A 14,317-nucleotide genomic window follows, 5' to 3' on the forward strand; every position below is an offset into this window, starting at 1 on the left:
GGACAGGCTGCACAGAAGAGCTGTGCACAACACTGATTCACACATAATGCCAGCTGAAAGGAATGCCCACCCACTCACTTTAAGTGCCCTAATGCACACACGCACTCCAATGTGTGTCCAACTGCAAATCTTTTTTGTTTCTCCTCTGCCAGACCTCCTCTGGCTGCAGTCTCAGAGGACCAGACCTCCTCTGGCTGCAGTCTCAGAGGACCAGACCTCCTCTGGCTGCAGTCTCAGAGGACCAGACCTCCTCTGGCTGCAGTCTCAGAGGACCAGACCTCCTCTGGCTGCAGTGTCAGAGGACCAGACCTCCTCTGGCTGCAGTCTCAGAGGACCAGACCTCCTCTGGCTGCAGTCTCAGAGGACCAGACCTCCTCTGGCTGCAGTCTCAGAGGACCAGACCTCCTCTGGCTGCAGTGTCAGAGGACCAGACCTCCTCTGGCTGCAGTCTCAGAGGACCAGACCTCCTCTGGCTGCAGTGTCAGAGGACCAGACCTCCTCTGGCTGCAGTCTCAGAGGACCAGACCCCCTCTGGCTGCAGTCTCAGAGGACCAGACCTCCTCTGGCTGCAGTGTCAGAGGACCAGACCTCCTCTGGCTGCAGTCTCAGAGGACCAGACCTCCTCTGGCTGCAGTGTCAGAGGACCAGACCTCCTCTGGCTGCAGTCTCAGAGGACCAGACCTCCTCTGGCTGCAGTGTCAGAGGACCAGACCTCCTCTGGCTGCAGTCTCAGAGGACCAGACCTCCTCTGGCTGCAGTCTCAGAGGACCAGACCTCCTCTGGCTGCAGTCTCAGAGGACCAGACCTCCTCTGGCTGCAGTGTCAGAGGACCAGACCTCCTCTGGCTGCAGTCTCAGAGGACCAGACCTCCTCTGGCTGCAGTCTCAGAGGACCAGACCTCCTCTGGCTGCAGTCTCAGAGGACCAGACCTCCTCTGGCTGCAGTGTCAGAGGACCAGACCTCCTCTGGCTGCAGTCTCAGTGGAGTAAAGGTCTCCTGGTCGAAACACCTTGTCAGTGTGAGGTGAAGTGCTCCACAATCAATAAACACTAAAAATACCATGTACTGTCAAATATGAAACGGTTTTGAATTGATCGATGACCATAATAGAACTTGTGTAAATAGTGGACATGTTCCAGTGCTCGGCCCAGGATCCAGTGTTAACCTGAGCAGAGCTGAACCCCCGACAGCCACCTACACTAGCTTGCCCTCGTTGACTTGTTATGACAGTGTAACACAACACCTCTCTCTCTCTCTCTTTCTGTCTGTCTCTGTCTCTCTCTCGCTCTCTCTCTCTCTCTCTCTCTCTCTCTCTCTCTCTCTCTCTCTCTTTCTCTCTCCACACATTCCTCATGTCAATCAATCTGTTAAACTATTCTGAGTAACACCCCGCAGACACGTTCTGTAAATGTCTCATTCAAGATCTTTTGATCCGACTGATGTGACAAATTTGGTGGTTAGCCTCTTCGCTTAAAATCGGACCCAACTGGTCTCATCACATAAGGCATCTACTCTCCAGCTTTCGTCTGCTGGATGATGTCTCACCTTCATTTCAGTGAGTGAGCCTGTTGCAGAAAGGAACACCTTCTAAAAACAGCGCCAAGGTCGCTGGCTGAACGGAGACGTTTCCGTGGGAATGGTTGCTTAACGATTTGCACTGTGACAAACCTCTTTGCAGACCACTTTGAATGTGCTCCCAGTGTAGGAGTCTGAAGCCATGCAGTACCTCAGTCCTCTCACAGGGGGGAGGGGGGAGGGGGAAGGTGGGGGGGGGAGGTAGGAGGTGGGGGGGGGGCAGTATAGGCTACCAGGCTTTCATGAGCGCCAGGTAAAGGCAAAATAAGCTCCTGCAGTCCTCTGGGGTTTTATAATGAGTTTGGGGTGACACAGGTCATCTCATATGTACTGGGCCTCATTAACAGGAGCGCCTCACAGAGATGACTGAGCAGCCTTGATGCTGTTGCCATGACGCTGTTGCCATGACGCTGTAGCCATGACGATGTTGGTTTCAGATGGACAACGATTAGTCTGGACACTGATTTGGATACCTTTTAATTGCTATATTCTCAAGTAAGTATTCTTGTCTGCACTGAAGCCTATGTGACAGTCATGATTACATTTACATTTAGTCATTTAGCAGACGCTCTTATCCAGAACGACTTACAGTAAGTACATTCTTCCTGAGGTAAGTTGGGTGAAGTGACTTGCCCAAGGACACAACGTCATTATGCATGGCCGGGAATCGAACCGGCAACCTTCTGATCACTAGCACAATTCCCTAACCGCTCAGCCACCTATAAAGCTTCATAGGGATATTGTAGATTTACTTTAACTACACCTCAGAAAATCTGAAACAAAGCTTATCAATTAGACAAAAGTCATGGCCTGTGGTGCAGACAGTTTCCTTCCTTCATGGCATGACCTGTCAGGTCTGTGACAAGGGCCCGCATGGAAAAGCCCATCGAACAATCCCTTTAATTGCCTCAGAACAATCCCTTTAATTGCCTCAGCCCACAGACCCTTTCACACGATTCATTAGTAATTTTCCTATTTATAGTTCCGTGGATAAAGGAAAAAGGGCGAGAGGTTCAGCTGTCGTCTCTTCACACATGGAGCGGCAGTGGAACATTGTGCACTAAATGAGAAGATATACAGATTATCTCCAGATTCTCTGGAAGAGTCTCCAGATTCTTCTGGAAGAGACAGCTGCCATCAGGACACAGAGCCCTCACTTTTTGGATGTTTTGTATTTTCTTCTTGAATAAAGTACTGCTCAAAAGCTTTTTGCATCCGATGCCTTTTCTTAATTATTTCTAAAAGCCTTTTGCTTTCCTTTAAGAAAACGATTGTGCTGAAGACTTTTCCTCATTGACCAATACAGAGCAAGGGCATGTCACACTGGAGATTTGGAGATGTTTTGATTTGAGCTAATGTACCATCTCCTGTCAGAGGCTGAAGAAAGATCACTTGATGTTGTTGTGTAACCCATTTCATAAACATAGCCCGACCAGGACGTGATAGGGAGAACAGGGATTGATTTGTTAACTTAATCAGAGATACAGAGATACGTTTATCCTGCACTCTGTTTGAGTTTGGATGGCACTTGAGGTCATTCCCCAGGAGGAACAGCCAATCACTTCAGGAGATCTTCTCTAATTTCCCATCATGCCCCTGTAATCTGTGTGATCAGCACTCCTGCACGGCCATGCAGCAGCTGTGATCAGGGTGGACGGGCTGATGAATCTCCCTGCTGTTTCTGCACACATGGAGAGGGGATACTCCTTTAGAAAACTGTTCATCACCACTTTAACATCTTCTATTGCAAATCAAATAACATTTTTCATTCACCATTTGGAAATTCTGCAATATTGATTTCCGAGATCAGAGAAGATTCATGCGGCAACCCTCTCCTCTGTCAACAGGGAGCTTTAACTAGATCTGGAAAATGGCCAAAGCACACTGAAGGCCGAACCAGCCGTCCTCCATCCTTCTGGCATGTAACTGAGTCAGTGTGGTGGAGAGGGCTGGTTCCACACTGCCTCACATCTGGGTCAGAGGCGAGGGCCCAGCATGCACAGATGAGACCGTCTCAGTCCAGTAGTAATCAGAAGGCCAATAGGACTGCAGTAGAAGTCTGTCTTCTCTATCGCTGACCTGGTTGACGCCCTACACTCAACAACAGGTCAGCCACCCGGAGCCTTCTAGAATCTCAGGTGACAACAGAAGACCTCTCCAGGAGTGCAGAGTTTCTTAAAGAACATGAGGCTCCAGCCAGCATGATTCAGCAGTTGAAGAGGAGGTTTGGAACCCACAGTGTTCCTCGGTTCTGTGTGTATGTTATATGAGTCCTTAGAGACCTGAAATAGACTGTATATCAGCTGCATCATGGCTGTTCATGAAAATACATGTTGACTGCCATTCTGCTAGTGTCACAATTACTGAAGAAAAACCAACTATGTATATATTAGTATAAACATGAATCTCTATATGTACTGTATGTAGCAGAGTATCATACAGAACGTAATGTGCTGTTGTCAGAAGTGTGGGTGCTGCTGCCTTGAAAGCAGGACTTAACAAGTGTTTCTGTTTGACTGCATGGTGCTGTGGTAGTGGTCTAAAATAGGAGCGTCTTGAAACTGCAAGATGTTTGTCAGCCTGCCCTTAGTGATTGATGATTGATTACCACACAATTACCGCTGAAAGCAGCAGGTCCCCCTAATCACTGCTTTGGTCTCTAAAAGAGGATTAACAGGTAGGAGATGCCAGCCTCTAAATAACTCAATAAGGAATTACACAAAGAGTCTGAAAGATGCCCATGTGTGGCTCTACTGCATTAGCAGGCACTGCAAGAGAGACATTCTAGTGCTGTGTGTTTGAGAGATGTGTGGCGTCTGTCCCTTGACTGGAGATGTGACGCCCATTGTGTCCTCCAACCCTGTCCAATTAAAGCTGCTTTTCATCCCGGGCGCTGGATCTCCAGGTCCCCACTACAATTAATGGGCAAGATTCCTCCTCGTGTCCAGGGACTGTCCTGGTCGCCTCCTTCTCCCCATCTCCAGCCTTCCCTGTCCCTCCTTTTCTCTCTCTCTCTCTCTCTCCCTCTCTCCCTCCCTTTGTCTTTCTCTCCCTTCTTCTGATTCACCCTTTGCTCTGTATCTCCATTCCTCCCTTTCTCCCTGTCTCTCTCTCCCTTCCACTCCCTTCCACTCCCTCCCTCTATCTTCCACTCCCTCCATCTGTCTCCCTACCCATCTTTCTCCCCCTCCGCTTTACCTTTCTCTTTCCCCCTGATGTTTGACTGGAGGAATCAAGAGAGGGGGAGTCAGACCCACACAATCACAACATTTACATTTAGTCCTTTAGCAGCTCTTATCCCGATCAACTTGCCAGAAGAAGAAACCCTGAGAAGAAGCACAGGACATGTGACCATGATCTCGTCCATGATCTCATCCATGATCCTGTCCTGCTGTCACAGAAAATGGTGTCTATCCAGTAAACTCACCATGGGTGATGAACACAGCATGGGCACCAGTAGTAAGATGAACAATGCATTAGAATGACAAATGGCCCACATGTCTCTGTTTAATATGGTTTAATAACAACAGCAAATAGCACATAAAAAATCAATTCAGCGAGGCCTGTAGTGAGGCCTGTAGTGAGGGATGTAGTGAGGGATGTAGCAAGGGATGTAGCGAGGGATGTAATGAGGGATGTAGTGAAGGATGTAGTGAGGGATGTAGTGAGGGATGTAGTGAAGGATGTAGTGAGGGATGTAGTGAAGGATGTAGTGAGGGATGTAGTGAAGGATGTAGCAAGGGATGTAGCGAGGGATGTAATGAGCGATGTAGTGAAGGATGTAGTGAGGGATGTAGTGAGGGATGTAATGAGGGATGTAGTGAGGGATGTAGTGAAGGATGTAATGAGGGATGTAGTGAAGGATATAGTGAGGGATGTAGTGAAGGATGTAGTGAGGGATGTAGTGAAGGATGTAGTGAAGGATGTAGCCAGGGATGTAGTGAGTGATGTAGCGAGGGATGTAGTGAAGGATGTAGTGAGGGATGTAGTGAAGGATGTAGTGAGGGATGTAGTGAGGGATGTAGTGAAGGATGTAGTGAGGGATGTAGTGAAGGATGTAGTGAGGGATGTAGTGAAGGATGTAATGAGGGATGTAGTGAAGGATATAGTGAGGGATGTAGTGAAGGATGTAGTGAGGGATGTAGTGAAGGATGTAGTGAAGGATGTAGCGAGGGATGTAGTGAAGGATGTAGTGAGGGATGTAGTGAAGGATGTAGTGAGGGATGTAGTGAAGGATGTAGTGAGGGATGTAGTGAGGGATGTAGTGAAGGATGTAGTGAGGGATGTAGTGAAGGATGTAGTGAGGGATGTAGTGAAGGATGTAGCGAGGGATGTAGAGCAGAGCAAAAAGGGTTAACTCCCTCCCGTCTCCATGGTGAGGAGGTGCATTCATGTCTGGGAGACACAAAGAGACACCTCAGATAAGGCCTCCATTAAGCCCATTATTTTAGAACCATTTCACCACTAATGGACTCCCAGAGCTGGTCCCTGTCGGCCTATCTTATCCACATAGGTCCAGTCCGGGCGTTCTGGCAGTTCCTCCCCTCGCTGTGAGCTGTGCAGATAGCTGGTTCAGGTTGGCCACCACCTTCAACCCCCCCCCACACACACACACACACGCACCACTGCCATGTGGCACTCCTGAAGGCTGGTGTCGTCAAACTAAGCCCCATGGGGAGACGTTAATTGCCACAGAGTGGTTGCCTTGGAGAGGTTTACAAATATTTATTAAAACCCATCTCCCTCCCTCACCTTGTCTCCCCATTAAGTGGGAAAGAGACTGCAGGTAAAGGGAAATCATAATAATAATAATAATATCATAACAGCTTGGATGGAGGCTCTTCTTCCTGTACTCATGATGCACTTACTGCCTGGTTTTCCACAAACGTACTGCCTGGTTTTCCATGTGCTCGCAGCATCAGCAGTTTGCTTGTTTGTGTGTTTGGTGTGGAGGGACGCAGAGATCACAGGCAGCAGCGTTAAAAGTTTTCAGTTTTAGATGTGGGGAGGACACAGAATACGTGAGATCAGAAAAAAGGTTTATCAAACACACAATTTATTATCCTTCACAGGTTCATCAGCACACGTCCCAGTCTGAAATCAGACGCATTCAGATTTCATCTAAATCCTTACCATTTACATTACTTTTCTGCCTTTTGTTTTACAAAAATGTACAAACAGGTAACTTCACTTTACAACCAACACATACGGTAGAAGTACTAACTACATTCCTAGTACCATGCACTTAAAGTGAACCAGTTTTGGAAGAAAAAAACAGTAAATATTTTGTACATGATATGAGACAGATGGTTGTATTTCAGTTGGTTGGTGTAAGTTTGACAATCATAAAGCAGCATTGACAGTGATCCATCATGTGATCCATCATGTGATCCATCATGTGATCCATCATGTGATCCATCATGTGATCCATCATGTGATCCATCATGTGATCCATCATGTGAGCCATCATGTGATCCATCATGTGATCCATCATGTGAGCCATCATGTGATCCATGTTCTCACTGTAACAGGTCTCAGGTTAGCGACACAGGAGTGTTGGTGTTTTAGATGAAGATCGAGACACTTTGTACTTTCATACAGTATTTCCTTCAGTGCAATGTAACACTACAGTGCACCAACATTCATCACCCTCTAACATCCTCGCTTTAAAGACAGAGTTCAAGTTTTACAGCATCTTAGAAAAATAATTGTTTCTGTATTTACAGGAACAATAATGATTAAACACACACTGCCAGTGTGGATTTCAGTCTCTTTACTGGACCTAATCCTGACCCTAGCTAACAGTGACTGACAGGAATGGTAATTGTTGTAGATGGAGGAAGACTAGGAATTGCTATTCTTTTACCTTTGGGGCTACAATATGGATCATTTTGATTGACAGGTGACATTATACTATGTGAAGTGGTTTAATGTTCATGTTTTGTTAGATTATGTTAGAATACCAAATATGAATTTGACCTTTTTAGTATGTTTTCATTTATCTACTGATGCCACAACTTTTTTTATTTTATTACAATAAAAATAATCTTTAGACCAATGGAAATTCAATGGAAATAAATCAACATTCAAACATAGTGGCACACACAAATAATTAGGCCTATAGATCATTTAACTAGATTGTTACTGTGAAAAACACCTTCATATGGATGGTATAAGCATGAGCTTCATATCATTGTGATATGATGGGTTTGATACACTTAGTATCTCTCATAATGATGCCTTGAAGAAGTTTCAGATACTAAATCAAGATACTAAAAAACGAGAGTTTTGTAGCATCAGTAGAACAGTAGCATCTCTCTCCTTAACTTCCCCAAGGATCCCCAGTAGACGTGATACTCTCAAAGCAAACTGTACCAATCATAGTCTGAGAAGATGCATCTCTCCACCCTCAGCAATGTCAAATATGTAACACATTCTTGCAACAGAGAGATGAGGGGTGATTGTCTCTGATGCCACGGCATCTCCGTGTCACCACGGACATCTGGGGTCCAGGCCATTGTCTTACACGGGCATTAATATGAACGCTTTTGATTTTCACATCATCCTCATCCGAAGTCCCGGACATGGTCCTGATACTGGGGGTCCTTGTGATGTGCTCTCGTCTGATATGAAGCTGGATGTGCAGCACAGAGCAGCACAGAGCAGCACAGAGCAGCACAGTGCAGCACAGAGCAGCACAGTGCAGCACAGTGCAGCACAGAGCAGCACAGTGCAGCACAGAGCAGCACAGTGCAGCACAGTGCAGCACAGAGCAGCACAGAGCAGCACAGAGCAGCACAGTGCAGCACAGAGCAGCACAGAGCAGCACAGTGTTTCAGGGAGAGTCATGAAACATCTACTGGCAGAGTGGGACAACACCTTATGTACAAAGTACCAGGTAGGTTCATGAGGAGCTTTGGACAGCAGAGTGTGAGGAGCTCTCCTACCGCTCCCCGCAGAAACCCCCCACCCAGCCCTGCAGCCGAGCACAAGTCTGGACTGGTGGGGGTGGAGGGGATGGGGTGGAGGGGGTGAAGGGGGGTTGAGGTGCAGGGGCAGAGCCTTCAGATGTTCAGGGTCATGTTGCGGAGCAGCCACTGCTGGGAGCGAGAGCTCGAGCAGTCCCTCAGGGTGGGAATCTGCTTGTCCTCCTCCGAGGGCATGTCCAGACACTGGTTACTGTTCACGTGCAGCAAGGTCAACCGCTGTGAGACACACACACACAGAGAACACACAGACACACAGAGACCACACACACACACACACACACACACACACAGACCAAACACACACAGAGAGAGACCACACACACACATACATACATTTGTGAGCTTATAGCCATGAGGTAAGCTAGGTCATGGCTTCTGCTCTAGTTGTCAGAGATGGAAGTGTGGTTCAGAAGACATCTCCCACCACCGGCCCCCTCTGGTGATGACTGTCCTGTTTCATCTCCCAGGATGTGTCGCACAGTTCCAGCAAAATCACACCACCCATCTGAGGGGAAATGTGAAGCTAAAGCTAATTGTGTTTAATCTAGGCTCATTAGTCAAATGGACTTCTAATTCTGACAGGTTTGAGAACTAAATTATTCTGTCGGTAACAAAGGTTGACGCTTTGTAACTAAGGACAAATTAAAGTAAAGAATTTTGCTGATGACAGTCATGGCACTAATAACTGACATTCTTAAGAAGCAGTTAAGGCTAATGGTTGTGCAACATTAGCTGATGTGTTGATTTTCAAGTCCAAAGAGGAGACAGCACACAGGAGAGAACAGTGAGAGTGAGAAAGGAGAGAATAGGAGGAAGGAGAAAGAATGGAGAGTGAAGAAAAGAGAGAGAATGAGAGAGAACAAGAAAGGGCTTAAAAGGTCTTAATTAACCATTTATGGCCTCTCTCCCTGTGGTAATGCACTTCTGCCATTTTGTTTCTCCATAACTGTAGCCACTCAGGGCAGAGCAGCCAGAGATGCATTCCAGCTACTACCCAATGACAAAGTCCCATTGTCTTATCATGAAGATAAAAATAACCTCTTCAGTCACAAGAAATAAAACAATACACAAGAGCGCTAAATTCAGGTCCTGAGTGGGTGTACCCTGAGTACAGTCAGCTGTAAAGCTGGTAGTCATGGAGACGCACAGCTGCTGTGTTGACAGGTGCACATACAGCCACTGCTACAAGTTTAAGCCACCCTGGACCTCCACACACCTCTACCCTGGACCTCCACACACCTCTACCCTGGACCTCCACACACCTCTACCCTGGACCTCCACACACCTCTACCCTGGACCTCCACACACCTCTACCCTGGACCTCCACACACCTCTACCCTGGACCTCCACACACCTCTACCCTGGACCTCCACACACCTCTACCCTGAACCTCCACACACCTCTACCCTGGACCTCCACACACCTCTACCCTGGACCTCCACACACCTCTACCCTGGACCTCCACACACCTCTACCCTGGACTGTTGTGGATTAATATCTTGTTCAATTTGTGGTAAAATTCTAAGTTCAAGTTCACTGTCTCCTGGCACTTCAGATGAAATAACACAGAGTTCTTACATTTAGTCATTTAGCAGCCATCTGACACCCTATAAGTTGAACATATCCAACATATATATATTTATATAAAATCCATATTTCATGAAAAATATAGTGATGTGGGGGCTGTGTCCCTGGATGATAATTATTTCCTGGCTTTGGAGGCAGTGAAAGCCTCCTGAGGCTGCACTCAGGGCCTAGGGGCTCTGTGTAGACACAGCTGAGACAGACTCATTAAATGAGGCTGCTTTCTAAGAGCAGGGCCGGGGTGAAACGTGGCAGCAGGCAGAGAGCTCTGGACATGCTGACAGGAGCAGGTCCTTGCCACGCTGGGAGACAAGAGTCATTGTCTCGGCGACACAGGATAGATAAACACCACAGTGCCTCGCTGCCAGAAGCCAGAGAGACAGAGAGACAGAGAGACAGGCACGGCAGAGGGATTTAGACGCAGTTCCTTTTGATGTTCAGTGGAAGTGTTGGGAGGTGTGAAGAATGACACTGGACGAGCTGAAAATCAGGCACCTCCACCCACCTAACAGCACCCTCCACCTACTCCATCTGACAGTAGGCTTCACACACAACCCTGCACCCTTCACACACACCCACAACCCTGCACCCTCCACACACACCCACAACCCTGCACCCTCCACACCCACAACCCTGAACCCTCCACACACACACACAACCCTGCACCCTCCACACAAACAACCCTGCACCCTCCACACACACCCACACCCACAACCCTGCACCCTCCACACAAACAACCCTGCACCCTCCACACACACCCACAACCCTGCACCCTCCACACCCACAACCCTGCACCCTCCACACACACCCACAACCCTGCACCCTCCACACCCACAACCCTGCACCCTCCACACACACCCACAACCCTGCACCCTCCACACCCACAACCCTGCACCCTCCACACACACCCACAACCCTGCACCCTCCACACACACCCACAACCCTGCACCCTCCACACACACCCACAACCCTGCACCCTCCACACACACCCCTGCACCCTCCACCAACACCCACAACCCTGCACCCTCCACACACACAACCCTGCACCCTCCACCAACACCCACAACCCTGCACCCTCCACACACACCCACACCCACAACCCTGCACCCTCCACACACACCCACAACCCTGCACCCTCCACACACACCCCTGCACCCTCCACCAACACCCACAACCCTGCACCCTCCACACACACAACCCTGCACCCTCCACCAACACCCACAACCCTGCACCCTCCACACACACCCACAACCCTGCACCCTCCACACACACCCACAACCCTGCACCCTCCACACACACCCACAACCCTGCACCCTCCACACACACCCACAACCCTGCACCCTCCACACACACCCACACCCACAACCCTGCACCCTCCACCAACACCCACAACCCTGCACCCTCCACACACACCCCTGCACCCTCCACCAACACCCACAACCCTGCACCCTCCACCCACATCCACACCCCTGCACCCTCCACACACACCCCTCCACCCACACCCACAACCCTGCACCCTCCCCACACACCAGCAACACACCCTAACCCTAACCCAACACACCCTAATCCAACACACCCTAACCCTAACACACACCACAGAACACTCCTTCAATTTCTCTACGCAAACAGACTTCAACATAGCCCCAAACAGGAACAACTGCGTTGTTTTTTGAGAGACTGTTTATCTGATATAGACAACATTCATGTGCACTCAGTATAAAACAAACTCTTAGGTCCACGCACCAGGTGAAATAAAGCTGTGATTCAGTGTTTAGACAATAGATATGGTGCTTGCCGCTCCCAGCTGCTGCAAGGCCAGAGGGGAAGAGGTTTGAATGAAGTGCCCCTTCCCCTGAGAGGCCAAGGCCCTGAAAGCTACTCTCACAATGAAGGATCACTTCAAAAGAACTTGTAAACAAAGGCGAGCCCATTTCAATCTGCCAGGCGCATAGATAATCAGCTAAAAATAAACATCTCCTCCACATCTCTCATTCAAAAAGCGCCCACGGTTGAAGGGGTGTGGGGGGGGGGACAGGCAGCAAAATTTCTCCATCAAAATAAAATATTTGTGGAGGAAAATAAATGTCAAATGAGATCTAATTTGGTGAGGAGCCTGGCAAGTCTGTCAGAAGGCAGCCTGTTTAAGCAGAATCTTTGGCTGTCAAACCCAGACCTGCCTCCCTGTGTTTATGCCTTCATATCAAAAGGTCAGCAGTAATAGCTACTAAATGCCTAGTGAACCAGCTGTGAGTCACAGAGAAAGCTCACTAGCAGTACAGGGAGGTGTAACCCTAACCCCTCAACAGCAGTACAAGCTTGTGTTCTTCCTAGGACACTACTCCATCACTACACAGTACTATTCCATACACAATACTCCGTCACTACACAGTATTATTCCATACACAATACTCCATCACTACACGGTATTATTCATTACACCACTAGACAAGTATCCATCACTAGACAATACTCCATTACCACACAGTATTATTAATGACACCACCAGACAATACTCCATAACTACACAATACTCCATCACTGCACTCCATCATCGTACGTTAGGCTACAAAGTCCTTGCTGTACTGACCTGCTCCATTCCAGGCCCAGGCCCAGGCCCAGGCCCCAGGTCCCTGGCCCCAGGCCCCAGGCCCCAGGCCCCTATAGAAAGTAGTCTGTGGGGCTGTAGTAGAGGCGTCTAAAGACCTCCAGGCGGGTGTAGTTGCGCAGGACCCAGGCTTGCAGTGGGCTGTCGTTACAGGACTCCACCGTGGGGCCGTAGCTGCCATCCTCCAGCCGGCTGATCGTCAGACACGACTGGGTGATGATGTGGAGGAAAGTATGCTTCTGCACGGCAGTGGAGGAGACAGAGAGAGAGACAGATGGTGTGAGGGTGGGAGATGGAGGGACGGAGATGTTGGTGGGGGGTGGGGGGTGGAGAGATGTTGTTGTGAGGGTGAGAGAGATGGAGATAGATAGAGGTATAGATAGAGAGAGAGGGATATTGGGAGAGATGGTACAGTAGCAGATGGGGTACTCTACCTGGAACACTACACATCACTATGGCCTCTCACAATTAAAAAATCATTCACCACGTTGGTTTGATTCACCCATTCTAAAATGACTCTTTATGCAACCAGAGAATGAATCCTCCTGCTGACAGAGCGTGGTGCTGCTGATGTTAGCGTGGTGGTGCTGATGTTAGCGTGGTACTGCTGATGTTAGCGTGGTACTGCTGATGTTAGCAAGGTGCTGCTGATGTTAGCGTGGTGCTGCTGATGTTAGCGTGGTACTGCTGATGTTAGCAAGGTGCTGCTGATGTTAGCGTGGTGCTGCTGATGTTAGCGTGGTACTGCTGATGTTAGCGTGGTGCTGCTGATGTTAGCGTGGTGCTGCTGATGTTAGCGTGGTGCTGCTGTTGTTAGGGTGGTGCTGCTGATGTTAGCGTGGTGCTGCTGATGTTAGCGTGGTACTGCTGATGTTAGCGTGGTGCTGCTGATGTTAGGGTGGTGCTGCTGATGTTAGCGTGGTGCTGCTGATGTTAGCGTGGTGCTGCTGATGTTAGGGTGCTGCTGCTGATGTTAGCGTGGTGCTGCTGATGTTAGCGTGGTGCTGCTGATGTTTGCTTTGAAGGAAGGATGACTCCGCAATCCTGCAGTGTTCTGATTGGATGAAGGTAGCACTGGATTGGAGGAAGGCTGACAGACATGAGTAGCAGAGCAGGAGAAGTGGAGAAGCCTTCCCATGACGGCATGACCAGATTGTCAGATGAAATGACAATAGGACTGAAGCCATCCATACATTAGCAGGACGATCCGTTCGTCAGTCACTGTGCTTCTAAAAGCAGCCTCTTAGTGACAGCCCTGAGCCTCCTCATGCTGAGGCTGTCAGGGACACATCTCCACTCATGAATGATTCAAATCCTCATATTAAACATGAACCCAGAGTAGAAAGTGTGATACCTGGAAGTCTCCCAGAGGGTTAGGGTCAGAGGTTTGTGTGGAGCTTCACCTGAGAAAGCCTCGGGGCTTCACTGAGCTGGCAACACACGAGAGATTGCCATCACTGAAAGACTGACACCACTCACACACCACTCACACACCACACACACCCCACAGCAGGATGTCAGAACATGGACTGCCGACCCTGTTCGGTGTACGAGCGCTGATGTT

At 48.8% G+C, this 14,317-nt stretch overlaps 2 protein-coding genes across 3 annotated transcripts in view; both read right to left on the reverse strand.

Annotated features, from left to right (window-relative positions):
* Positions 1–5,096: 5,096 nt before the first annotated feature.
* Positions 5,097–6,248, reverse strand: LOC146235145 (uncharacterized). Its single transcript, XM_084689370.1, has 2 exons — positions 6,199–6,248; positions 5,097–6,003 (listed from the first exon to the last, which is right to left on the reverse strand). Exons 1-2 carry the CDS (start codon positions 6,246–6,248, stop codon positions 5,124–5,126), a joined length of 930 nt encoding a protein of 309 aa, XP_084545496.1. The 3' UTR covers positions 5,097–5,123.
* Positions 6,249–6,609: 361 nt separating this feature from the next.
* Positions 6,610–14,317, reverse strand: part of galnt13 (polypeptide N-acetylgalactosaminyltransferase 13) — a 33,162-nt gene continuing 25,454 nt past the window's right edge. Inside the window, exons 12-13 of one of the 2 annotated variants that reach the window (XM_084689268.1) lie at positions 12,736–12,992; positions 8,649–8,780 (exon numbers count right to left, since the gene is read on the reverse strand). In XM_084689268.1, coding sequence (XP_084545394.1) covers positions 12,807–12,992 — 186 coding nt within the window. In that variant the 3' untranslated portion in view covers positions 8,649–8,780; positions 12,736–12,806. Of the gene's footprint in view, positions 8,781–12,735; positions 12,993–14,317 lie in introns of both variants that reach the window. The other variant, XM_084689269.1, reaches the window with a different exon arrangement.

The sequence above is a fragment of the Hypomesus nipponensis genome, chromosome 23 (genome assembly GCF_054491055.1).
Source record: "Hypomesus nipponensis isolate SF chromosome 23, ASM5449105v1, whole genome shotgun sequence".
Classification (NCBI taxonomy): domain Eukaryota; kingdom Metazoa; phylum Chordata; class Actinopteri; order Osmeriformes; family Osmeridae; genus Hypomesus; species Hypomesus nipponensis.

Coding starts and splice junctions, on each gene's coding strand:
- LOC146235145 (XM_084689370.1), bottom strand. CDS start 6,248: ATGGGGCTTAGTTTGACGACACCAGCCTTCAGGAGTGCCACATGGCAG. Junction 6,004..6,198: donor AGGAGTGCCACATGGCAGTG/GTGCGTGTGTGT, acceptor GGCTTAATGGAG/GCCTTATCTGAGGTGTCTCT.